The sequence below is a fragment of the Lagopus muta genome, chromosome 14, assembly GCF_023343835.1.
Source record: "Lagopus muta isolate bLagMut1 chromosome 14, bLagMut1 primary, whole genome shotgun sequence".
Classification (NCBI taxonomy): domain Eukaryota; kingdom Metazoa; phylum Chordata; class Aves; order Galliformes; family Phasianidae; genus Lagopus; species Lagopus muta.
Window position 1 is genome coordinate 17,731,253 of NC_064446.1, and position 26,915 is coordinate 17,758,167.

A 26,915-nucleotide genomic window follows, 5' to 3' on the forward strand; every position below is an offset into this window, starting at 1 on the left:
CTGAAACTAGGCTGCTGTTCAGAGTTCCATTTGTATTACTACAAATTCCATACGCTCCCTCACAGAGTATGGTGTTTGATACGGTTTATTTCCCATAATAGTAAACTTGATTCTGCGATGCTTATTAAAAAGTAAGCAAAGTATGAGGAACTCCTCTTTTGTGATACTGGCCTAGTGTCAGAGCAGATGTCGGCAGTACGGCAGCAGATGTTGAACCTTCCTGTCATTATTGCATTACATTTTGTTGCCATGTGACGGCAGAGCAGCTAATGAAAGATGGACAGCATGGGCCGTGCTTCCTTGTAGTGACACCACCACAGCAGCTGTGAAACAGCAAGTCACTGGCAAGTTGTCACGTTCCTCGTCACCACTGGTGGTGCAGGCTCCTCGTCACCACTGGTGAAAATGTGTAACTAACTGCAGTGACTGTGTTGAAAAATAGCGTTTTGTAGCTAAGAGCTTGTCCTATCGATTAGCATTATTGCACTCTATGTATCTGTTTGCATTGCCATGAAAATAAATAGGAGGCATTATTTTCAGAGCAACCTAGGTAACAACAGGTTCCGAGGCCTCAAGTCCTCTCTGCATGAAAGGCCAATGGAAACATGAGCAACCACCACACAGCTGACAGTCACCATTCAGCCGTATTTAAAAAGTATTAGCTCAGTGACCTGTTAATTGTAATCAGGTCCATTGGCAGCAAGAAACACTGCACCCACAATCAAGTTTCATTACTCCGAGTAGTTCAGAGCTAAATTCACCTTTCTTAGAAGCCTCTACCAAAAAGGAAAAAGTGTTTTTAAAAGGATGTTGTTATAAGCAATAACTCATATCCTCTGTCCATTTCAAGGGATCAACTGTCTGTAAAAGAGCAGATGGATCGACTTTCCATTCTCTGAAATAGACCAGGGGCCTGGAGGAAATTTCTGGGGATAACAGCATCTAAAACAACGGAGAGAGAATAACGGGAATTCTTAGACTGCATAATTTGTTTGCTCTTATGTGTTTTACTAAGGTAGTCTCATCACCTAGGCGAGTTGCTTTAACAAAGAACAAGTTGATTTTATCTTAAGTTGCAGTTAAAAGAACTGAGCTTTATTCTTCCTCACAGCAGAAGGGTCTCACCCCATCAGAGCTCGCTCTAAGGGCCATACTTAAATTACAGTTATACTCCAGTTTTCTGCTTTCTCAGGGCAGCAGATGGTAGCCACCACAAGTCTCTCACACTTCCAAAGCCCTGCTCCACTAAAGGAGGTGACATTTGTTTCACTGAGAGGTGGTTCTAACAGTATGAGAAAACAGAAGCTATTGAGCCTAAACTGACTATCCTTCAGTATTTCAATTCTGGCCAGAAAACAATTCACATGCTAATTCAGCCTACTCTCCACCTGAGAAGGATGCCAGGACAGGTCAGCCTACCCCATCTCAGTTTTTTCCTGACTCTTGACCCAAGCATTCTGGCTTATATTCAAGAAATCCATAGCACTCCATTCTTTGTGTTATGTCACACAATGGAAAAAAAAAGATTAATGGAAACTGCATTTAGAAGAGTGGTTTGCATTATTTTTGTATGAAATCACAGTTCAGCATCCCAAGGCCAACCCAAAGTCTTAAATCAGACATACTGTAAATGCTTGCATGCCTTCACACAATTCTATTCCATACTTCTTTTTATAGTGAGGACATGGCAAACTTCACACGCTAGCAGCTAACATGTTTTACTTCACCAAATGGTGACAAACAGCTCTTCAGAAAAAAAACTGAAGCAACTCAGCTTTTAACAGAAAAATTTCATAGTCTAATAGTTACATATTTAATCAATGCCACAGCAATTTTCAATAATACTGAAATTCCTCCAGGACTACACACAAAATACCCCTCAGATTCAGGCTCAATATAAGGAACGCAGCACAAATCTGGTGCTTCTAGGCTGCTAAAACTACCATTGGCCCTTGCTCTATAAAGTGAGCCAAACATTTCTACCCAAGTTGCTGGTAGCACCATGGAAACAGTCAAAAGGGGACAGAAGCATTATTGTTATCTGCAGCAAAGCTGAGAGATATATTAAACCAAAATTCTAGTATCCTGTGGCTAAAATACCATCTGTCTCCTTTTCACAAAGTTCTTTTCCTAGAAGTTAGCACAACATAGTGCTCACCAAGAACACTACCGGTAAAAACACAAGATTCTTCCCTGTTCTGAAGGGAAATCAAAGAGTGAAAGATACATGGATGTAGATCAGACGTGGTAGCAATTAGACAGATAATACGATGGAAAAAGGCGGTGCAACAGAGGTGTAAAAACCAGAAGGATGAGCACACTAGAAAGGTGCTGTAAGGGAAGGGAAGAAGATCGCTTGCCCACATCAGAAGATTCCAGGCTCACAGAGGAAAGCCCCACCAAAGAGGGATCTCCAACCAGAGATCCTTCCTTGCTGACAGCCAGCCCTTAAGTGAGGTCTAAGAGAGGAGCAGCCAGGCTCCATCCCTTCCTGTCACACAGGTAAATTGCTGCAGCTGTGCTCCCAGGGCTGACCGGCCCTTTCTCAACAGTTCCCATACAGACGTTCAATTTAAGAACAGCAGAACTGTCAGAAAAGGGATGAAGTCCAGCAGCCATCCAGCTCACTGCAAGGCGGTGGTCTAGAAGACATTTTGGTGGTCATGTGCTTCCAACGTTACTCCAGGCCCACCCATGGTTTACCAAGAAAGCTGTTTTGTAAAGGAATGTTATGCAAGTAGGATCACAGTCAAATCCCATCAGAGAAACACACGGAGCCTGAAAGATAAATACTGCAATTTCCACAATTTATATTATCAGGCCCTTCTTTTGATTTTGATAAGCCAGCAAATACATATTTTATTTAATCAAAATGCATATAAGCAAGAAAACAAAACGTTCACCACTAAAAGCTATCAGATATTTAAATACTACTTATATTAAAAGTGGAGTTAGCCTGTAAGAATTTCTGCCACCTTTGTATAACCAAGATGTTATAACCACAATATAATTGTGTATAATCAATAGATATCAAGATGTTATAATCACAATATAATCAAGAGAGGAAGGCAAAGCAGACAACGATCACAAAAAGAGAATAAGTGGAAGAACTTACCCTTGGGTTGAGTTCACCAGAAGACACCAAAAGAGGGGATCTCCAGAAGAGATCCTTCCCCTCTGGTAGCCAGCTCTTAAATAGGTCCAGGAGGAGTGGAACCTGGCTCCACCCCTTTCGGCAGCACAGGAGAATTGCCTTCACCTGTGCTCCTCTGGCTGACTCATGGCTCACCTCAGGTGATTAATCAGAGGTTCAGGCCGTGACTCAGCAGTTCCCATACACACCTTTAGCTAAATTCTTCCTGCAGTTGATGAAAGGGGATTTACATAAGATGTCAGAGTGAATAAGAAAACTCTGTGTTCTAATCTCCCTTCCTCACTTCTAACAATGTAGATCTCTCTGATGACTTTTCCTTCTTTGGACATCTTGCTTCTGACCGGATCACTTCATTCCTACAGTCCATTGTAAGTTCAATATATCTTCAAAACATGTATGATTGTGTGATTCCGTGGGTTTTTTTCCTCTCTCTGCATCGCTGTCAGTGCCCTTCAGAACCTGATGAACATATCTTTCTAACTTCCCATGTCCTGTATCTCACTTAAGTTGCCTGGGATAAGACTCTGCATGTTCCCATTACCACAGGCTATACTCCAAGCTGTACAAATCTAAGCCAATGTGCATTACAGTTTGTCTCTTCAGATCAGCTTTCCAGCAGAAATACAAGTGTGTATGTGAACGTCCTCTTATCTGTTTCAACACACCTTCGAGTCAAAATGCCTTTCTTTAGAAACAGCAGTGCTAGAAACAGAATTCACTAGAAACACACAGATTATTCACTTAGAGATACAATATTACCAGAGTTGCTCTTTTTCATTTCTGATTGTTGTGATTTTTACCCTTCTATCGTACGTTGAAGGATAGATGCACCAGTCTACAAGCCCTCAAGAGCCCTACAGTCTGCTTTCAAGAACAATGCTTACACCTTCATTGACTTCATCCTACGCAGGTTACCATGCAGATCACTGACACTGACCACATATTTCAAGGAAAGGGCAACACGTGTGTCATTCTGTGACCCACAAAACACGCAAAGCAATACGGAAGTGATCTGCTAACACAGACCTTTGCAAAAACAGGCCAGTCCGTTCAGCCAGTAATGCTTACCACTGAATATACGTGGATGCTGATTTGCAGTTAGTTGTGCCTCTAAAGCACACTCTCGTCTTACAGCTTAATTCCTTAAAGCATTTCCAAATTAATTAATACAACCATTCATTCAGTTACAAGCTATCAAATAGTAATCCACACAATTGTTCTTTCAGCTGTAAATTACTACATGTACTTCAAGTGCAATGGTCTACAAACACCCTTTGTTTGTCTGAGAGTGATTATAACTGATTACAATTTCTATTCAGGGAGGGGAGATGGAAAGTGAATATTACTAAGGGTCCTATGAAACTGCAGCAAATTCTCTGAGCTGATTCTGCAAAAGTGACTGCATCTCATTTTCCTCCTCATTGATACAGGCAGAAAACATCAGCTCACAGAACCTTGAATATTAAATACAAAAAAGCATAGTGTAAAAAAAAAAAAAAAAAAAAAAAAAAAGACTTATCTATTAATAACAGAACTTCAGGAACAAAAAAGTGTTTATGTTCACTGAACTATAATAAAATGTTATGGATTAATGCAATTCCAGGTCTTTTGAATACTATTCAGTACCTTATTTGTACACCAATCCTACATCAAAGACATACAAAACAATTGAGTACTGGTTATAATTAATTTCAAACACCTGTAACATTAAGAGTTATATGGATTTTGCATACACTGCACAAATGAATAATGAAAAATATTTATGCATCAATTAAAAAAAAAGTCTGCTTACTGAATTTTAACAAACCAGTGCTAATAGAAGAGAAACATGCTCAGAAAACCTGCAATTACCATTTCTCCCACCTTTACATGTTCACTCATTACTGATTACTCTCATCTACTCTGGACACTCCACGCAAGTTTTAACTGCATTTCTTCTTTTCAATTTTAATTTCCACATTTGTTGGACATTTAGTTGAGCTTATTTACTGATATCAGTGGTTATCAGTTAATTCAAATCAGTCATTTTGCTGTATTGTGTAAAAATAAATTTAATCTGATTGTTTTATTGTTCATCACAGAATTATATTTCATCTGAAGATAGAATTGTGGTATACTGGCTCTTCGGGTGTATTCATTACTTGCTGGCTGCTGTTACACAGTTCACTGAGAGTATTCTCATATTGTAGTCATGTACTTAAATACTTTCTGCATTCATTTGCCTCTTTCTCATGTAACTGCGAGGCAGATGGGCACACAACTCAGTTCACCTTGCTTTTATTCTGACAGCAGTGAAGGGAAGTGGCTGCAATGTCCAAACATGATCTTCCAGGAAAAAACCCACACAGGCCCTAAGGTTTCAGGATGTGCCACAGTTTGTCAGCAACCCACCATGATCCAAATTGAAAGCCTGCATCCAGAAAAGCACTTGCTTATCTCTATTTTTTCCTTTCAAGTTCATCGGATACTTCACAGTGCCATCTGCAGCTTTTCTGTCATTTACCACAAAGTTGCTAAATACACTCGTTGCAACTTCATGTCAGCAACATGCTGATAAACTTGCTATACAGGTCCCCAACTCCTGCAACAAATAAATTAGACTGGAGGGGAGGGGGGGGCATTTTGGATTTTCAGTCCTGATGTTTTAAAGGAAAAATTCAAATAGACCGTAAAGATACCAAAACAAGTAATAAAGATTCTGGATCTTGAAAGCTGATGGCAGAGTTGCACTGATGCCCTGCACAGACGTAGATGATGACTAAAAAGAAGGCAGCAGAGAATCTGTCTCTGAAGATGGGAAAACATGACTGTTATAATCCAGTCAAGAGCAGATGTTGAAGTGATACAGATCTATACAGGAACTTTGAAAAGCTTCCTGCCTGGGAATTAGAGCAGTCTAGTTCTTATAGAAACATCCACTGCAAACATACTGTCGTAAAATCAATTGAAGTAATTATTTTAATCATTTATTTTGCAGTAACCAAACATTGCAATGCTATGATGCACAGGGGTTGCAGAGAAACCTGGCTGAACATAGAAGATATGGAGCATGACAGACCACGTGATCCAAATTTCAGGTAGCTGATGAGAATTATTTTGCTGTTTCACAACTTCACAAAGAAAATAGAAAGCATAAATACTGACCACAGTTCAAAGCAACCCCCACTTACATTAGTGAAAAATTTCACAGTAGTAAAAAATGAGTTCACACCATGGTCAGTCCCAAAGTTCATTCAAAAGGTGAAAAGAAAAAAGTTGTAATTTACAAACTACTTGGATTTCAACACCTGTACACCAGCCTTATGACAGTAGAATCCATTACCATATCTTTTTTCACAAGTTGGGGGGCTATTATTATACAATTTTTAAACCACAGTATCAGAAATATCAACTGGATGAATAGAAAACAAAACTGAAAATTACTCTGAGCACCGTTCTGTGAAACACCGTTGTGTTTCACAGTATTTTCCTGACTTGAACACCTAAGGGCTACTTATCCATTGTAATGACAGAGAAATTATGCAGCATTTTCCAGCAACTTGATAATAAAATGTCTCACAGACCCTACCGCACATTTACAAATGGCAACAGACAACTTTCTTCTTAACACCCCACCACGATGCAGCTGTACTTTGTGTTCATTTCCTAGTAAGGCGGACACAGAGGCTCTCACTCATAAGACATATTTGGGAATGGCCAGTGGAAGAAGAGAAATTGTCAAAAACCACCAAAATATGACAAGGACAAGGTTATCAAACACTCTGCCTAGGAGACTGGGCACAGAAAGCCCGGATTACTAAACAGGGCATGGTATACGCACACACACAGAATCTGACCCAAAAGACGAAAGAGACTGAGAATAAGAACCCAAGGCATCACCTTACTGTAATGCACAGGGCAGGCTCAGAACGCAAAGGTTTCAACAACACGCGTCGTTATTTTTTTCCTTACAAGAGTTCAAATTACAATTTCGAAGAAGACACATCTCTATGTTCCCAACCTACAGGGCATGCTCAGCATCTTTTTTATATGTATATTCAGAAAAGAAAACAGAAACAGTCTACAAATGAGCGTTCAGTGCCATAAACCAGCCCAAATGCATGACGCTGTCCTAAGCAGCCATCATGAAGCTGAGGGGCAGCAATTCCATGACCTAAGAGTAAATTGTGCATCAGCCTAATTGGCGCATTCCATCAGCTAACAGCTGTCCAATAATAACAGAAAAAAGATGTGTTGCGCGTACAAAGGGGCAAAGCTCGCGGGTTCTCACACACATCCACAAACCCACCAGCTCTGAGACTCCGAGACACGTACAGGTGCGTTTCCAAAAAAACCACACAGAAATAAACCTCGTGCAACGCTGAACAGGCAAAGATGCTCCACAAGTAAAAATAAACCAGGGGAGTTCCATCACAGCTGCTCCTGCTCAGCTGCGCCAGCGCCCAGCTCAGTGCCATCTCACCGAGGCCCATCGCAGCTGCGCCGCTCCGCGCATCGAATTCAGCTCCATAAAAATTCCTTCCGCCGCAGGCAGCGATTTGCAGCACCGCGTGCCGTGGCGAGGACGAGACAATGACGGACCTGGAGCACAATGGTGCGGGATGGAGGCTGAGGCGGGTTCCGACACGGCTGCGGGCTGCATCCTTGCCACACCTCTCCCTCCATCGCCGTCGCCATCATCACCTGCATCCCTGCCTCCTCTCCTCTCCTCGCTCCCATCTGCTTCCCCTCCGCCTCCTCGGCCTCCATCTCAGTGCCATCGCTCGCCCTCCACGCCGCCGCCGCCCCGGCCCCGCTCCCGTCCCGGCCCCCCGCCGTCATTGTTGCGGCGCGGTGGGAGCAGGCAGCCCCCGCCTCTTACTGTGCCGCGGCCAGGGGACGATGCTGAGCGGCGAAGGACGGGTGCGGCGCTCCCATCTTCCCGCTGCCGCGGCGGCTCCAGCGCGCAGCCCCGGCCGCTGCCGGCCTCCTGCGCGCCGACGCTGAGGGCGGGCGCCCGCCCCGCCGCCTCCCCGCGGCGGAGGCCTGCGCTGCCGGGCCGGGGTCTGCGGCAGGCGCCGCCCCACCGACGCTGCCGCCGCAGCGCCGCAGCCATGGCAACGCCGCGGCGGAGGGGCGCGGGGCCGCCGGCTGGTAGCGGTGCCGGGGTCGGGGAACCGTGGCAGCGCCCGTCGTAGCCGAGCCGCCCTTCGCCAGCAGCGGGGCGAGAAATCCGGGACCCCCGAGGGCGCGGGCCGCCCCAGCGGAGAGGCCCGTCAGGGCGGAGCCGCGACGCGCCGCTCCCAGCGGGCGAAAGGAGCGCCTTTCCACAGGACGGCTCCCCAGCTGAAAGCCCTGCCGAAAGGAGCGAGAAGGCCGCAGAGCTGGCCGGAGGGCGCTGACATTTACGGCAAGGCGTCCTTTAACGTGCCAGTTCAATCCCACACGGACACAGTGGGAACTAGCCGTAGATCTAAATAAACTGCAGTGCACTAAGACTTCTTAGGTGTAAGCCAAGCCCAATGAGAGCCACGGCCACAAAAGACCTTGCTCTTGGGTTCCTCAGAAGCGTCCTCATCTCTAAACGCTCAGAGATGCGGTGTGCCAGCCCATGAACACATCCACCATTCTTTCTTCTACTGCTTTACAGGGGAGATAAATCTGAACCTCCTCAGGTAAGGAGTTTGTTCTGCAAAAGCAAACTCTTCTGTTTACAGAAAACCTGAAGACATACACATTTTATTCTTTGTTGTTACCCGGTGTTGGCTTTTGCTAAGCATTGCAACACAGAGGAAACAAACCATTTCAAGAAACAGATCAAAGCTGGTGAGGGGTCTGGACCACAGACCACAGGAGGAGAGGCTGAAGGAGCTGGGAATGTTCAGCCTGGAGAAGAGGAGGCTCAGGGGAGACCTCATTGCTCTCTATAACTTCCTGAAGGGAGGTTGTAGTGAGCTGGGGGTCGGCCTCTTCCCTCGTGTCATTAGTGATAGGACCAGAGGAAACGGTTTCAAGCTACGGCAGGGGAGATTCAGGCTGGACATGAGGAAGTATTACTTTTCAGAAAGGGGGGTCAGGCACTGGAATGGATGCCCAGGGAGGTGGTGGAGTCACCGAGCCTGGGGGTGTTCAAGGAAAGACTGGATGTTGTGCTGAGGGACATGGTTTAGAGGGAGCTATTGGGAATAGGTGAACGGTTGGACTGGATGATCTTTTAAGTCTTTTCCAACCTTGGTGATTCTATGAGTTCTGGATCTGTACTCTTCTATGCTACTGTCTACTTCTGCTGTAGGTTTATTCTGTGGTAACTCGTATACTCCATCCATGTATTTGCTCCACACTGACAGCTTAATGGCAGCAGTGCTTATTCCAGGTCAGTCTTTGAACAATAAAGCTTCCTGACACTAGAGTACAACATAGTTACCCAGTCACTGACTCCCCATACATTAAGAGCTGTTTGTAGTTAGGATTCACAAGCTGGCAAAGGAGAGTTGAATTTTCTGAGACACTGACCACTAAGAGTAATACAGAGACAATGTGAAAAAGTGTTATAACTCACATATAACCAAGGCACAGAACTTAAGATCTAAGACATGCAGGAAGGGCCTCTCCCATGCTGGCTGTGGAGAGCAGCCCCTGGGAACACTCCAGGCTGGCACCTTCTCCCAGGGTCTGAAACTGAACCAGGCTCACCTGTGGGTATTACAAGGCAGCCCCTATACAGACCCCCACCTGCCAGCTCCCAGCCAGGGTGAACACAGCCCTGCACCTGGCATGCACCAGTCCAAGTGAGCAGCTAGCAGCACCACAACTAAGCCCAGCATGGGACAGGCTGCTGTGACTGCCACATGGCTGTATCTACCTCTACTGTCATTTGCTATAGCACCCATGAAAGCTACATTATGAAGGAGTCCGAGGACAGTAACTTAATCATTTTATTTTTTTGAAGTTGTGCTATCCTACTGGCTGCCTTTCTACTCAGTCAAAATATCTGCTGTTTTACCTGTGGTTCTAACAAACAGCTGTCCTTCGTGGTTGTCTGAAATTCCTAACACTTTTCAGTCCTTTGACATAGGCATGGAAACTGTCTTTATGTGTCTTATACTGCTTCATCATCTCTGTAACTCAAGACAGGCAAAAATTCTTAAGCAGCCAAGCAGACAGAAGGTTATCCAGAGAAGTTCAGAAAAGGACCAGAGGCACACAAACTCATGAAGTCAGTCTCCTGCCATGATCTATTAGCAGACCCATGTATTGGAACATGTCTGCTCTCTCGACCGTAATAACTTGGTGAAAAGTAGAGCATGTTCTCACATATAAGAGTAGGCACTTTCAAGCAGGCTGCATGTTTGCCTGTTTGGGCAACCCGTCTTCAGCTGTGGACTCCAGTCGCTCTTTACCCTCGTTCCTTACCCATGAAGGCAACACTGAACATAAAAATTTCACTGGAAAACACTAGGTGGTTGCAAGTCCCATCCACAACATCACATTCAACGCACAGGTGAGAGGTACCAGCATCGCTCACGGTGTAACAGAAGACAGATTGAGTGGTGAGACACGACGTGTGGGAGTGCTATTGGCTGACAACGATGCCGGGAGGAAAAAGGGAGTAGCAATCTCTGTGGAGGAGGTCTCTCCTTGGTTGCGAAGCTGTAAGATTTGCCGCAGCAGCGCCTTTCCTTCTTCTCTAGTCTGAAAACAATTTGTAAAAAACAAAAACCGCACACTGATGGATGAGTGCTTTCTGTGTCAAATTCAATATGCAATCTGTCTAAATTTTAGTAATTTGTCACTCTATAAGGCCATCATTCTGGAAGATATTTAAGAATGCCCTCAGAACGTTAAGGTATGTCAGACTTTTTAACAATAATCCTCCCTCTTTTCACCTTATTTGCATATTACTTGGGTATTTCAGACACTGGTACCATCAACCACTGCAGCCATCTAAATATTCCATTTAGAAGTAGACTGGAGAACCTTCAAATAAGCTAAATTCAAGTTCTTTTGAGTTCCAGACAACTCAGATAAGAGCCGGGCACAAACCCCGCAGCAGCCTTTGTTGGTGGCTCTCATAGATTGGAATTTTAAAAAGTCCAGAATTTTCTACTTTCAGGCTGCAGAAAATCTCAGAATATGAAGTCACTTACAAAACTCAAGCTTTTTGTCCCCACTTTCTACATTTACAAGACGGGCAACAAGAAGCCACGTGAGTAACCCTGCTGTAGCATGGGGCATTCTAAACTTTTAACCACCTCCCCACCAAGATTTTCAGCAGCCTTAAGGCTGCCATCTGCAGCCTCAAATTCTTTTATTTAGTGAGCACCAAAGTAATGAGACTTGATCCAGTTTTACTTATCTGTGCCATATTCCCTGACTTAAGTCTATCACAAAAACATTCAGGATGAAATTGTTCATCTACGCAGCAGACAGCTCTCATTCATTCAGTGAAAGATTGGTCTACTCATAGGGTAGCCAAGATTAAAGTCCGTTATTCCCCAAGTAAGACCCCAGGAATCATGCAACTACTCACATCATTGAATGAGCAGCATTTCTGAGCACAAGCTGAGGCTTCATCCCAGAGCTTACACTTGAAGTAGTACTGGGCAAGGTAACGGAAGGCAGTGCTAACCTCCAGATGCTCCACTATCTCCTACAGTGAAGAGGGTAAAAACAGCCTGAGTGTTTTCCAAGGTAGTTCTACACCGTGTTTACTTTTCCTTTGCTCTCCAAGAGATAGTCTTACCCCACAGGAATAGATATCCTGGATGTATTTGATATAGCACTGAGCAGCCTGTTCAGATTCATTCAGCTGTTCATGCAGCCTAGGAAAATACATAAATAAATGATATGAAATAGCCACTGGAACAAGATCACCTTGTCAGACTTCACTGGTCTATGAGAACCTATGAGAAGTCTGACCTTAACTAGAGCCTTTTTTTTTTTTCCTTAAGAATTTGCAAAACATGCATGTACTGTCCTCATAGAAAGAAATGATCCAGCCTGAGGACAGCTACGTTATCAGGAAGGAAGTCAGTCAGGTGTCACCTGCTAGAAGCAGTGCGGATACAATTAAAGCAGGAACCTTTGTCTGGTCTGTTACATTCCAAGTCTGTAATAGAGTTTTTCCATCCTACTCTTCCAGAGTTTGTTCTTTCTCCACGTTCCAAAAAAATCTTTATACAGCAATTCCATCTTTTACCTGCCCATTTCTGTGGGCGGTGCTCAGTGTGGGTGGTACGTGGGCTAAGGTGGTGGTGGCTACAGGGGTGGTCCTGGGCGGCACTTAACGGGTCACGGCTTCACGGGGTGGTCGCGTGTCACAGTATACAGGCAGTTGTTGCGCAGCATTAAATTGGCACTTGAGCTGCACCCCATGGAGTGCCTCTCTTGTGTCCCTGTGCCGGGTGGAGGTGCAGACGAGACGGGTGCTGATAAGGTGTTGTGGACTGGGCTGGAATTGTGTGGAGGTTTGCAACAATTTCCTTCCCCTTCACTTTTCCCCTCCTTTGCATGTATTTTTTTCCCAATCAAAAGTTGGTGTTAACATCACTGTTCACATTTATTTCACATTAGATCCTATGCTAAATGTCACATTCGTATATCAGGAGAAAAAAAGGGCGGAAGGAAAAGGAGATGGGGATGAAATAATCCATCTGTGATTTTATAAAGCATTAGCACCATGGATTGGTTTAAATTTCACTCTAACACCGACAGCACTGAAATCATCCCATGATTTGTAAGTCCCTTGTAATGCATCCCACAGTTTCTTCTCTATTTGCCCTGACAGAAACTTAAAGCTAAAGCTGGATAACAGAGTTTGTAGTCTCTGCAGACCTTCTAAAGGTGACATTTATTACACATCTCCAGAAGCAATACTATCTACCAGCAGCTGCACTTGTTTTCCATCTACCATTTTATCACTAGGTATCAAAGTGCTTTTGTTGCATTTAACACAATATCGACAATTCAGTGCTAATACATACTCACTTTGCTAGTTTCACCAATGCCATTTTCTCCACATCTCCCACAGCATAAGCCCTCCAATAGCACTATCAAGGAAGAAGAGCTGGTCAAGCACACAAGAAAAATGACACACAAGAAAAATAGCTCCTAACATGCTATATACATTTCCAGTAGCACAAGCCGCACTATTCAACTGCAACTCCACCTAGTGTCCACAAGTGTCTCACCTTCTTAGCTTCCACCAACTGATTGAGTTTCTCATAGCACTCTCCTAGAGCAACCAGCATACGAGAATCATTGGGTCTGTAAAAGGAAAAAAAATTCCTAACTGTAGTTTAATAGACAGCCAGCTGATATTGCAGGGGGGAGACAAGAGGGGAAGCAAACCCGCATCTGGCAGTGTCCATCATCTTCTCTTACATAAAATTTCACTTATTAACCTTAGGCATCAGAACAGGCTCCCAAGCAAAATGCTCACACCACCAAGCCTGACAGAATTCACAAAGCATTTGGAGCCTACCAGGGGAATTGCCTGCTAGCTAGATGTTTACAAATAACAACCTATGGAAGATGTCGAGGTCAGAAGCTGTCATGGGCACAGCAAATGCAAAATGATAGAGTTATCTATCCTTGGTGAAATCAGGAGAGAGGTTGGATTAGATGATGTTAGCAGTCCCTTTCAACTTCAGTGATTATATGAGTGAATGCCCATTGACATGGCTACGTTTCCCACTCTACCTGAGCTGGTGGGCCCGTCGGTAATAATAGAGACAGTAAAACGGCATTTTAAGGATTTCATAGGTTTGCCCCAAACCATACCAGGCTCTGTAATCCCTTTTGTTCACCTCTATTGCATGCCTGCCAAAGAGAAAAAAACAACAGTCAGAAAGCAGTTAGGATCAGAGTTGGGCAAAAGACTAAGTACCATTTTTTTCCTTAATTCACCCCAAATATATGCAAATAATGTTGTGTGCAGCATGATTGATACCTATAAGCCTGGATAGCTGCAGATGTGTTCTTCATTTCCATATATTCATGTCCCATAAGCGTCCAGGCTCCCAGATAACGAGGATTCAGTTTCAAGGCTCTCTGGAAATACAGTGCTGCTTTTTCATGCTGGCTACGTAAGCTATAATAATTTCCTAAAGCAAAAAGTCACAATATTTAAATAAATAGAAAACAATTGCAGAAGAAAAAAAAAACAAAAAACAGATGGAATAGGTATAACCTAAGTTAGGAGGTACGTAATGCCATAATGATGGAAAGTTCAGCAATAATAGCAGAGTGGCAAAGTCCCAGGCTGCAGCAAACAACAATAAACCCAAATGCAGCAGCCATGGACACAAAAATGAATAAAATTTGCTTACCTTTGGGAAGGAATACCCTCACCTCCACTGTCAACCCTTAAATGAGGTCTGGGATCCTGGCTCCACCCCTTCTGGTCACTCAGGTACACTGCATGCACCTGAGCTCGCTGGGTTGGCCCTGCTTTCCCACCAGGTACTCAATCACTGCTTCGCGCTCTGCCTTAGCATTTCTGCTACAGAGGCAGTAGATAATTTGAGCAGGATATATTACAGGCAGATGTGCCTGAAACCTCAAGAGTCCTAGTAGTTGTATCTTCTCCAGTGTTCTCACCAACTCCTTTACCAGCTGCACCTATCAGTAAGATCCCATCATCTGCTTAGAAACTCACGGTCTGATCTAAAAAAATTTATTTCCCAGCCTTGACGCACAACTGTTTCTGCTGGAGTTTGAGGACTAAAGGGAATTATCAGCTGCATGGGCCTTCATAATGTTTTCTTAACTACTTTCAGCTCTAACAGTATTACAGCAGCTCTTTCAAAGCTGAATGTGCGAAAGGTGGTACTCCCATTTGCTCTACTTTTTAGGCTGCCTGAAATCACATTCACCAAATGTTTTTGATGGCTCTGCCAGGTCATCATTTTCACAGCTATTACTAAAATTGCTTCCCAAGCCTGGAGATGGCGCAATAAGAACACATAAAAGGGTTGGCTCTCACCAATTACACAACAGGTCTCAACACGATACTTGTCTATCTCACAGAGATTGTGAGCCAGGTAGCTCAGCTCAGGCTTCATGCTCTAGTGAAACAAAGAAGCGAAGGTGATGAGTAAAGGATCATACTACAGTTTCAGACAAAGAAGACCTAGGCAGTGGACAATGCACACATTTCTGCTTTGCAACTCCACAAAATGGATGCAAACAGAAGCTGAGAGCTTATGTTCAGGGAAACTAGGTAACAGCAATTGCTTTGCCAGCGTTTAACTTACCTCTGAAAATAGTATCATCATGGACAAACAACAGAAAGGGTGCTTACCCTGACATACAGCAAATTGGAGAAAGTGTCCATATTTTCTATTCTGTAAGGATCTTGTTTCCTTAGCTCATTAAAGATAGATAAAGCTTTGTCAATATCTGAAGAAAGAAGAGAAGATGTGAGAACAAGAACAACAAAGGCTAAGTTTGCATTAAAAGGCTTACTCCTATTAGTAAATATCACTGACCTCGTATATTGTGGTAGGCAACTGCAATCTGAGAGATGATATATGTGCTTTTAGAAAATCCTGCATCAATGAGGCTCTGATACTTCTGCAGAGCCTCCTCTATCAGCTGGAGCTCTGTATAAATGTGTGCAAGAAAGAACTCTTTCATCCATGTATCTGGCAAGGACAGGAACTTCAACTAGCAAGAACCAAAGAAGAGGAGGAAGAGATGACAATCAGTAGTATTCTAAGAGCCACCTGTGGCAAAGAATCCATTATCTTCCCTCCCATGAGCTAGTAGACAGTCTTGAGGTAGAAGACTTTCCTGTAAGCGCTTTCTTAGGCCATAACACCAGCTATGAAAGAACAGTATTAGGACCAAAAATTAATATGGAGCTCTTCCACAGTGGAGGCTAAAAAACGTCTACAAATTAAGAACACTGGAAAATGAAAAAGAGCATTGAGATGCCTATTCTAAGAGGTATTACAGTATGGACTACATAATTCCATTTAGTCACTCCCAATCTACTCCAGTGACTTGAAATAAAAAAAACTGATGATTTTTCATTTGGTCAATTGGTGAAGAAATGATTGTTTTCAAAGATGATGGCACCAGCTTTCTCCTTCAGCTACTGGCTTAATTTTTACCTTAAATTCAAGACTCCTTTAAAAGACTATTTTCTTCCCATCACTATTACACACATGAGGTTTTTTGTCTTTTTTTTTCCTTGTAATAAGCTACATGTAGAAAATAATCTAAATAATCTCACAAAAATTAATTTCCTGTTCTTCAAAAGATCAGTAAGGTTCTCTTCTGCACCCTCTTTACTTTCCAAAAATATATCTATCAGCCAGAATTGACTGAAGAATTACAGGAGTGGTCTCATAAACCCCATGCATAAAGACAAAAATCACCTTTTACATGAAAGTTCAATTCTTCGATACAGTTCATCTCACAGAGATTTTGTATTTGAGAAGGGAATATCTACATTAGTGTTTTAGCCTGAATCAGTTTTGCTCTTCTGAAATGAATTTCTCAGTGATGATCCCCAGAAGCACATTTTATTTCACATCACGGAGCTGTATCAGAGTATCTTAGATTCTCTCAGACTACATTCAAGAGACACATTCCCATTACTAATAGGCATCTAAGCCACAAAACCCTATCAGAGGACATTCAAAGTAATCTCCCCAAATCACATACAGTATGAACATCAGGTCTTGTAAGTCGTTTCCTATTACAGATCCAAGCTTTCTGTGCTTTACTTGGTAAGTAACAAAGTAATTGACTTATTAAAGGCTTATCTTGTTCAGTGGTGCCTGCTGCTCCCATATCATTGCAAATAATTTGCACAATTGTAACTGACAGGAAAAGCACAAATTTCCAGTCATTAAAAAAAACTGCAGTGATTCTACACACACACCCTCAATTCACAAAAAACCTCGTAGGAACTGCAGAACTAGAATGCTCTTCTCCCCCTCTCCCCCGCCCCAAAAAAACCCAACAACACACAAACTACAAACACACACACACACACACACACACACACACACACACACACCAAAACAAAACAAAACCCAAACAAACAAACAAACAAAAAAACCACAACCAACCTCAGGATGAACTCATTCATGTCACAAGTGGCTTTAACAATATAATTTACAATCCTGGGTTGCCCTGTCTGAGAGTCTCACAGAATACAGCAGTGGGCAACACTAGTCTTCTGACAACTGAATCAGGCTAAACTCTGTAATTTGTTATAACCACTTGACATCTCCCAAGTTTTACCATCTCTTTATCTGTAATCAAGTTGCAAAGTTCCAGCCAAGCTCCCCAGTGCAAAGGTAAGACATGAGTAGCTTCAACAAATACATCTATTGCTTCTTTAGACAGGTCCAGCTTTCGCAGCACAACACCATACCTGTAAAGCAAATTAATCACTCATAAAACTGCACGTCCACATCAGTGTAGACAAATACATTAAGAACATGTGCAGACACTTACAGATAAAGGCCAAATCCATCCAGTTCCTGTGCTTTGTGCTTCTTACTGAGCTCAACTCTAAGCTCTCGTAAAGCTTCATTTTTCACCTGTCCTTTTTCCAGTGGTCCTGCATGTGAAGAAAGTCAAACACCCAGCTTTCATTCAGGAGTCTCAGTACGTTAACTGTGAAGCCAAGGGTACATTCAGAATCATCACCAACACGACCGGAAAGCTTCCGAGTCCGTGACTATTCTTCTGTTACAAAAATAAAATCTCCTAGTCCAATGACTAGCAGTTTAATAGAATAAGTAAGAAAAGAAATTCTGTAAACTGTATTAAGTCAATCAACTGAGAGAAAATGAAAGCAAATTATGTTACAGCCCACTATTACTCAAACATCAATGGAAAAGTCATAAAACCAAAATGATTTACATGAAGATGTGTTATTGGAAGTTTCGTCATATCATCTCACGTTCCTTGACCGTAGAGCCTTACCCAAACTATCCACTGTCTCATCATCCTTCTTCTTTTCCCCTGACTGTGGAGAACAGAGGAAAATCAAAATTATTCTACAACAGCATATATAAGGCATGGTACATTCCACATGTGGAAAGGAAGCAAAGCCAAGGAATTCAGTGCTTAAAGGCAACTTCTTCTATCTTACCAGATATCTTGAGTACATATACAAGAAGTAAGCTTTCTGACTCTTGCAGCCCCGTAAGAAATATGCAGCTCTGTCATATTCCTTTAGATCAAAATAAGATTTGGCTAATGTGTAGGCATCCAGATCCCGAGCATCCTCCTGCAAGAACAAAGAAGAGTTAAATACCTTAGAAATTCTGACATCAGGTAGGAAAATCACCCACTTACCATTTACAAGCATATCAATGAAGCTGCCTGGAAAGTTAAGAGAAAAAACTGCACAAAAATGCAACCACAAAACTGGCTTTTTGTTCACATTTGAGTTGAGTACTGTCAGAAAGCTCTCTCCACTCCTTCACACCATTGGTACTCGTGGGAGAACAAGGATTCTGACAGGCTGGAAACATTTGAAATAAACAGTTAGGTTCCAAAAGATAAACTGTGGCAAGTCGCCAGAAGGCAAGAATTAGCTGTTCAAGTAAAATGATAACAAATAAGAAAAGTACTCAAGAATTTCATATCCAACAATATTAACCTGCTCATTTAAACACAAACATTTCCTTGGTATCTATGCCTTGAACAATTTATTGACAGAAAAGAACCTGGGAGTCCTAGGGGATACCAAACAAGCTTGCCACAAGGAAGGACAAGGGTATCCTGGGCTGAACTATGTAAAACATTGTCAGCAGGTCAGGGTAGGTAATCCTCCCCCCACCACTCAGCACTGACGAGGCCACATCTGGAATATTGTGTCCACTTCTGAGCTCATCAGTACAGAAATGACAGACATACAGGAGAGAGTTCAGCAAAGGACCATGAAAATGAAATGACTAAAGCATTTCAAATATGAGAAAATTTGGAGAGTTGTGACTGGTTCAGAGGGAAGTTGTGGGAGGGAAGGCGCTGGGGGGATCTCATCAACGTACATAGATACCTGAAAGAAAGCTACAAAGAGGAATGAGCAAAGCCCTTCTAAGTGCAGTCCAGTGACAGGACGAGAGGAAACAGGTACAAACTGAAACAAAGCAGTCTCTGTAAACATCAGGGAGCACTTTCATACTGTGTGGGTGACAAAGCACTGTCACCAGGGCTTCTGGTGTCTCCCCCCCTGGAGAACCTCAAAGAACACCCAGACATGGTCCTCAGCAACCTGCTGAGTTGTCCTGCTGGAGTAAGGAGAGTGGGACTAGACGGACCTCAAACGTTTTTGTGAAATGCATTTATGACATGTTACATTGCAATAACTTAAGGAGTATTACACCTACAAGTCCTACAGTATGTCTATGGAGGTGTTGATTACGACACAACTCACTTTTCCTGTGTCCTAAAGAGCACAACTTTACTGACAGAAAATAATTTAGACCGCAGTAACTTTTAAACCTTAGCTAAAAACCCTTAGCTAAGATGAATACTACGTGGTGTGATTTCAAATTTAACTCTACAAATTTCTCATTTAGGACACAGCAAAACGGCTTCATCTGGGAAGTACACTCAGGTCTGTCCACCTTCCCGGAAAAAATATACAACAAAAAGGAACTTAACAGCGCTGTAAAGAGACCAGCACTCAGAAACGTCTCCTGCACAGCAGCTGTTAAGAATACCGCTATCGCACTTCTCCGTAGCAGGTTTGGGGACGACTGAACAGTAGGTCGCGGCTCTGCCAACGGGAAGCTCTGCACAACCCCCTGCACGCCCCAGCCATCCCGCACCGACGAACGCAGCCGGGCTGGGCCCCGCCCCGCGCTGACGCTCGCTAACGGCGCGGCAGGCGGCCGAGCCGCTCCGCCCGGTGCTTACCTCCGTGAGCGCAGGCGGCGGCGGCAGCTCGCTCAGCAGCAGCGGCTCCAGGGCGAACGCCAGCTCGGAGGCCCTGTGCGGAGAGACGGCCGTTAGCACGGTGCCCACCGGGGCGCGCCCGCCCGGTCCGTGGCACTCACCACTTCCCGCTGTGCTGCAAGCCGCGCTCACGGCTGCGCTCCGCCACGCTCAGCAGCTGCTTCTTGATCTCCCGCAGGTCCGAGAAGTCAGCGCTCCCCAACCCCGCCGCCGCTCCCACGGCCGCCATCCCGCCAGCGCGCCCTACAGCCAATCACGGCTTCGTGTACTGAGTTCCCCTCCGCTCTGTAGACGCAGTCTTCTCATTGGGTGAGCTCGAAGTCTCGTTCCCAATCACAGAAGACGCGCTGAGGTTTTGATGTCTGATTGGTCAGCCGGCGCGGGGGCGCCATGCCACCGCCCTGCGTCCGGAGCGCGTGTTCCTGCGGGCGCCGAGGCGCGGTGTCTGGCTTTAGCAGGCCGCTGTCCTGGAGCGCGGGAGAAAGCAGGAGACAACGGAGGCAGCCCTTCCAGAGAGCTCTGGAGAAGGGTTGGTGCGTATAGAGGGCGTTTTGAGTGGTCTTCCCCAACTTAGCAGCAGCTGAAAATCTCACTTACTACTGATTTTCCAGCAACACCTTTGATACTGTTTCTCACAATGTCCTTCAGACAAAGATAAATATGTACTATGGTCAGTGACTGGATGGCTGAGCCCAAAGGGCTTTGGTCCTTCTGCATGACGGCCAGGTGCTAATGGGACCCCACGGGGCTCCAAGTTGGCCCAGTTGTTGTCAGTGTTATTGAAATGATCGGGGTGCAGGACTCAAATGCATGCTGTGTAAGTTTGCAGGTGATACTGCATTAAGGAGAGATGTTGATTCCCTCCTGCCTTGCAGAGAGATTCTAATAAATTAGGCTAGGCAGTCACCAACCATGTTAAAAATCAGCAGGATCAACTGCTGCACTCTGCACCTAAAATAGAGTAGGCCTGGCTCTGTGTACTGGATGGAGAACAGGAGGCTGAAGTGCAGCCCTTCATGAAGCTCAAGTGACAGCGAATTGAATTTGAGATGGCAGCTCCTCTGGCAGCCCAAAGGGCCATCTATGACCTGCAGTGCCCCAGGCCCAGCACTGCCAGATGGGCCATGGGATTGTCCTGCTCTGCTTGGTGTGACCTCACCTCAAGCATTGGGTACACATTCACATGCCAAATATCAGGAGGACATAGAACTATTAAGTGCCCTGTTAGAACACTATTAGTGCTCTCTAGATTTTAGCCAGATATATTTTAAGTTCAGTTGTAGCTTTGACTAAAAGTACTCTGCCAGCTCACGTACTTACACAAGATGTGAATAAAAGTTCTTCATGAGTCTTACTGTTAGACAAAGAAGTAGGCAAAGAAGTCCAATCAACACACAAAATGCCTATGGCTCATTTCTCACTCCCCTTGCCCTGCCCCAAAACACAATTGAAAGAGACTCTTTTTTTTTTTCTGCATATAATTTATTTTTTGTTATCCCTACAGTCTCATATCCTTCATATTTGGGATGAGCTGTTAAAGTGAGTTGCTCTATATTTCCAATAATTTGTATTTGATATTTTCTTTATAATTGCATTGTTTTAAGTTAAGATCATAAAATGATACGAGTGAATTTTAGCAAGGCCTATGAAATAAGCTTACCAGTCAGCTTATCTTCCCTTCCCCCGTTGTGTGCTGTTTTCCTGGTGAAAGCATTCTTAGTGCGCTCTATGAGATCTCAGTAAGAAATATGGTGCTTTCTGCAAAAAGTGCACGAGGTGCTGCTACCATATGCATGTAGCAAAATATCCTTTGTGTCACGTTCTGGATGTGTGCCACTTTAGCAGCGATGTTCTGGCTACTTATATGATTGCAATTCTGGAAGAGCAGCAGCTCTTACAGGTATGACACGCTGAGTTGTTCAAAGAGAAAACATGGATTTTTCTCATCCCCAACCCAGCAGATCCGTGTGAACGCTGTCCTGCAGCAGCCCTCCGGCTGCTGACGCTCGTGATTCCAACCGCTGAACAGAAGGTGGCGCTGCGAGCTCTTGAAGTGATATAAACAGGCCAGAAAGGGCCTGCGGTGGCGAGGAGTAATTGGTAATTCGATTTCTCAAGACTTGCCTCACGATGAGAACTCATAATTCTTTCTGTCATTCCGTTACGTAATAAATGTATCTTTTAAATGACACCCAAGGCTGGCTTTTAGAGCAGGAGAATAATTAAATACTCTGCATGAAACTGATAATATCTGGAAGAGATACTGGCTGACTTAGTTGTGCTGAGTGCCACTGGAGCTTGTTTGCTGTGTCACTGTGCAGCTATCTGGCTGGGTCTGGCTCTCACCCCTCACAGAAACGTGGTAATAAAACCAAAGTCAGTACCTATCCATTGTACCAATGCGTTGCATTAAAAAGATTTAATTTTTCAAAGTTAAAAACTTCAAAGTATAACCATCCCTCAGTAAGATCAAAAGCAAATGGTCTTTACAAATAATCAGCTGCCTTGCTAGGACAGTGAATTTCAGCTGTTGGCAGATGTTCCAACCACAGTTAGAAAAATCTTGATTTCTTAATTACTTAGTTTCTTTATTTTGCTTCTCTTAAGCTGCGCTTTTGAATTTGTTTAAAAATCAAGCATGATTAGAGGTTATTTTATAATTTTACACTGAAAAACCTTCAAATAATAAAAGCTTTTCTTCCACTGGTGCCTGGATTCTCTGTGCACAACAGTTATGCAGCTCCTGCTATTACTTGTTACATTTTGCCAGAACATTGTTAAAATAACAGCTTGGAAACCATGTGATCCTAAAATGAAAGGAAACTACTTACACTTAATTTGCACCAAGACTGAAGATTAAATTCTCACAAACTGTGAACAGTGTTCAAAAGACAGGAGATTGTCTAACAGGCGTGAGAAAGGTTACCAAGAAATCTGTATCAGCTCTGTGATGCGGTTGTCAGGGTCTTGAGCAGGGAACTTTTGTTCTTTGGGAGTACTCTTCTCAAACTTTTCATCCCATGGAGACAGCCAATTCTTTCCACTAGCATTCTTACATGCAGAAATGAGTTGAATTGAAATTGACTAATCAACTGAAATTTGATGGCAACTTCTCCAGAAGTACTTATTAAAATAGGCTGTATTATATACATGTGCCTTAGTAAGGCCTTCAGGAGGCTCTGCTCCCTGGCACAGAGGTGAGACAGACTGGCCTGCAGTTCTTCAGAGTTTTTTTCCCCCTTCTTGAAAAGGGGGGGAAAAAAAAGAAGTTATATTTCTTATGCTTTCCCTTTTCCAGTCAGTGAGAACTTTAAACTGCCGTGACCTCTCGAACGTGATGGCTTGGCAGCTTCATCCTCCAGTTCCCTCAGAACTTGGAGATGGATCTCAGCAAGTCCCATGGACTTGTGCACCTTCAGGTTCTTTAGATGGTCTTGAACATCATCTTCACTTACAGCAGGTAGATCTGTCTTTTCCAAGTTCTTATCACTGCTTTCTCCAACTTGGGTGATGTGGCTAGAGCCTTACTGGTGAAGACCGAGGCGAAGTGGTCATTGAGCACTTCAGCCTTCTTTGTCTCCCCCATTACAAGGTTTTCAGTTTCCTTCCAGAGAGGGCCCACATCCTCCCTAACTTTCTTTTTACCACTGATTTACCTGTAGAATTTCTTCTTGTTCCTCTTGATGTCCCTGGCTAGATTTAATTCTGTCTGGGTTTTGCTTTCCTAACCTGATCCCTGGCTGCTCAGACAACTTGTTTGCTGTCATGCCAGTTAACTTGTTCCTGCTTCCACTCCCCTATAGAATTTCTTTATTTCTTTTTGAGCCAAAGTCAGTCCAGGAGCTCGCTGTTGATCCACAGAGGCCTTCTAGAATTCTCACCTGCCTTCCTTTTTCTTGAGATGCACTGCTTCCAGGCTTGGAGGAGATGGCCCTTGAACACCAACCAGCTTTCTCGGGCCCATCTTGCCTCTAAGGCTTTCCCCCTCCGTGTCACCCTGCCAAGCAGCTCCCTGAAAAGTTCAAAGCCTGCTCTCCCTGAGTGCAGAGTAGCAGGCTCACCGCACGTCTTTCACAACTCAGGATGAGTTTCAACAAGGCCAAATGCCGGGTCCTGCACTTCGGCCACAACAACCCCAGGCGACGCTACAGGCTTGGGGCGGTGTGGCTGGAGGACTGCATAGAGAAAATGGACCTGGGGGTATTGATTGATGCTCAGCTGAACATGAGCCGACAGTGTGCCCAGGTGGCCAAGAAGGCCAATGGCATCCTGGCTTGCATCAGAAACAGTGTTGCAAGCAGGAGCAGAGAAGTGATTGTTCCCCTATATTCAGCACTAGTGAGGCCACACCTCGAGTACTGTGTCCAGTTTTGGGCCCCTCACTGCAAGAAAGATATTGAGGCCCTGGAACGTGTTCAAAGAAGGGCAACAAAGCTGGTGAGGGGTCTGGAACACAGGCCATATGAGGAGAGGCTGAAGGAGCTGGGAATGTTCAGCCTGGAGAAGAGGAGGCTCAGGGGAGACCTTATTGCTCTCTATAACTTCCTGAAGGGAGGTTGTAGTGAGCTGGGGGTCAGCCTCTTCTCTCGTGTCATTAGTGATAGGACCAGGGGGAATGGTTTCAAGCTACGGCAGGGGAGATTCAGGCTGGACATGAGGAAGTATTACTTTTCAGAAAGGGTGGTCAGGCACTGGAATGGACTGCCCAGGGAGGTGGTGGAATCACCGACCCTGGGGGTGTTCAAGGAAAGACTGGATGTTGTGTTGAGGGACATGGTTTAGTAGGAGCTATTGGGAATAGGTGAACGGTTGGACTGGGTGATCTTTTAGGTCTTTTCCAACCTTGGTGATTCTATGATTTCAAATTCCACCATTTCACAGTCACAATATAGCCAAGGCTTTCCTTGAGCTTCACATTACTCACCAGCTCCTCCTCAGTGAGGGCAAGGCTCTCATAGCACCTCTTCTCAGGTGTTCCTGTACTACTCAGAAGAGGAAGTTATTGTCAGCACATTCCAGGAACCTCTTTGATGCCTGGTGCACTGCTGAGATGTCCTTTCAGCAGATACTGGGGTTGTTGAAGGCCCCTGAGGACCATGTTTTGTGTACGCAAAGCTGCTCCTATCTGTTTATTGAGGGCCTCATCCACTTAGCCTTCCTAATCAGGTGACCTTTAGCAGACTTCCAGTCACTGTCAAAACAGTAGTCCAGTTCCAAAGTGATGTATAATCACCCAGCTGTTAATATCCAGCCCTCTCATTAGTAAAGAAGTCAAAGAAAACAGATTTATGATTGAAAAACTAACCTGCTTATTCTGTTGGAGTATGAGAACTGGGTGAAGAGCTCACATTAGAAATCAGACACTGTACAGGTGCAGAAATAGGTCTGCTGACAAGAATGGCACCAATGAAAGCTTCTCTAATCTGTGCTAAAGAGTATCTGCCCTTGTTCTTAAGGGCAATAATGCAACTTCAGTGTTGTAGCTTCATAGTTTTGGCATACTAAAACTGTAAAAATGGTGAAAAAATACAGAACAAAATGGGAATATTTGGAAAACAGGGGAGTGCGTATCATATGAGAGATTGCTTAACATATTACTAACAGATGGAGTTGCTGAACTACGGGAGAATTACTTGTAAATAAGCAGGAAGAGAGAACTTGCATCCAAGGATCCTAGCATAATTCCTTGGAGAGATTTGTTATGTTATTTTTTAGTATTTTTTGAAATGTTAACATATATAATACTGTGCCAGGCTTTAAGGATGAGCAAGAGAGCTTCCTCGGCTGACAGTCATCTTAAGCTGGCAGTAGACTCCAGATCACTGCATAAGATCACTGCTTTAATCATGGGTCAGTTTGTTCTTTTTTCATTTGGAGGGGTGGGCAGGATCAGTTGCTTTCAAACTGTATTTTGTTCTTTGCAATCAGAGATTTAGGCAATGAAATTGTTTTTGAAGAGTCACACATACAATTCTGCAAGGGGGCTGAATTTCATATTTTGTTCACATTACACAACATTAGGTTTAACTACCCTTCTTTAGGCACCTTCTGTGGTTAAACAAAAACTATTGCTCACAGCTGTTTAATAGCTGTTGAAAGAGACTGGTTATTCAAGAGGACAGTTTAAAGTACATGTTTACCAAGTTCAACAGCCAAATGCAGTTCACCATTTGAATCAACAGTGTGTGATAAGCTGCTGGCACATCAATTACCAGCAAGCACTCAGGCAATCAGCAAGGGTAGTCAGAGGACAGGATAACCAGAAAGGTATATGGCTCATTTGGTAAGCTGAGCTTATTGAAATTAAATATAAAGCTGTATGTCTGAGCAGAAATGGTCACACAATCTGTAAGCTGGGGCATTCTGGGAAGCATTGACTGTGGAAAGGATGTGGGAAGCGGGCATACAAATAAGAGAAAAATATTTTTCCCCAAAGGCTGCTCTTGGACCTATAGCATCATCTTTGGTATGTTTAACTAGAAATAAAGAGCAAGGAAAACATTTTACTTCTGTCCAAAACCATAGCAATTTGTCGCAAAGCCTGGGTCCTATTCAGCTAACTTTTAATCCTCACATTCTCTTTCTAGAGAATTATAGCCTAATTTATATTGGGGAAAGTTTGGGGTCATCTCATCTAACCCCTGAGCAGAGTAGGATCAACTGTAAAGCAAGATCCAACTTAAGATGTATACCTTCATTTAACAAGGTGTGACTTTTTAATTCTAGTTACATGTCTTAGTTTTTCCTCCAACAGAGTTGTTATTGGGATGGAGAAGTGCTGCATGGAGCCTCTCAAGCAAAAGCAGGTCTGTCCTGGTGTAGAACAGAGCTGCAATCATTAGTGCATAAA

At 43.8% G+C, this 26,915-nt stretch overlaps 2 protein-coding genes across 14 annotated transcripts in view; both read right to left on the minus strand.

Moving 5' to 3' along the window:
• The window catches only part of JAKMIP2 (janus kinase and microtubule interacting protein 2), a 59,717-nt gene that overhangs the window by 32,071 nt on the left and 731 nt on the right, over nucleotides 1-26,915 (minus strand). For 9 of the 12 annotated variants that reach the window (XM_048960447.1, XM_048960443.1, XM_048960452.1 and 6 more), the window contains exon 1: nucleotides 8,016-8,141. The exons of 1 other annotated variant lie outside the window; for it this stretch is intronic. The gene's annotated coding sequence lies outside the window, so the exon portion shown is untranslated. Of the gene's footprint in view, nucleotides 1-3,115; nucleotides 3,224-7,442; nucleotides 7,864-8,015; nucleotides 8,142-26,915 lie in introns of those variants that run through there. 2 more of the 12 variants (XM_048960445.1, XM_048960444.1) reach the window with 2 other exon arrangements.
• Nucleotides 9,688-20,331, minus strand: CDC23 (cell division cycle 23). 2 transcript variants are annotated; one of them, XM_048960457.1, is made up of 16 exons: nucleotides 20,170-20,331; nucleotides 20,027-20,099; nucleotides 18,252-18,389; nucleotides 18,083-18,125; nucleotides 17,609-17,714; nucleotides 17,393-17,525; nucleotides 15,625-15,802; nucleotides 15,438-15,535; nucleotides 15,120-15,201; nucleotides 14,085-14,238; nucleotides 13,835-13,954; nucleotides 13,324-13,399; nucleotides 13,121-13,182; nucleotides 11,877-11,955; nucleotides 11,664-11,783; nucleotides 9,688-10,825 (listed from the first exon to the last, which is right to left on the minus strand). In XM_048960457.1, the coding sequence occupies exons 1-16, from the start codon at nucleotides 20,292-20,294 to the stop codon at nucleotides 10,655-10,657; spliced, it is 1,758 nt and encodes a 585-aa protein (XP_048816414.1). In that variant the 5' UTR covers nucleotides 20,295-20,331; the 3' UTR covers nucleotides 9,688-10,654. The 2 variants fall into 2 exon arrangements, with proteins under 2 accessions (XP_048816414.1, XP_048816413.1); XM_048960456.1 differs by having other exon boundaries at nucleotides 20,167-20,331.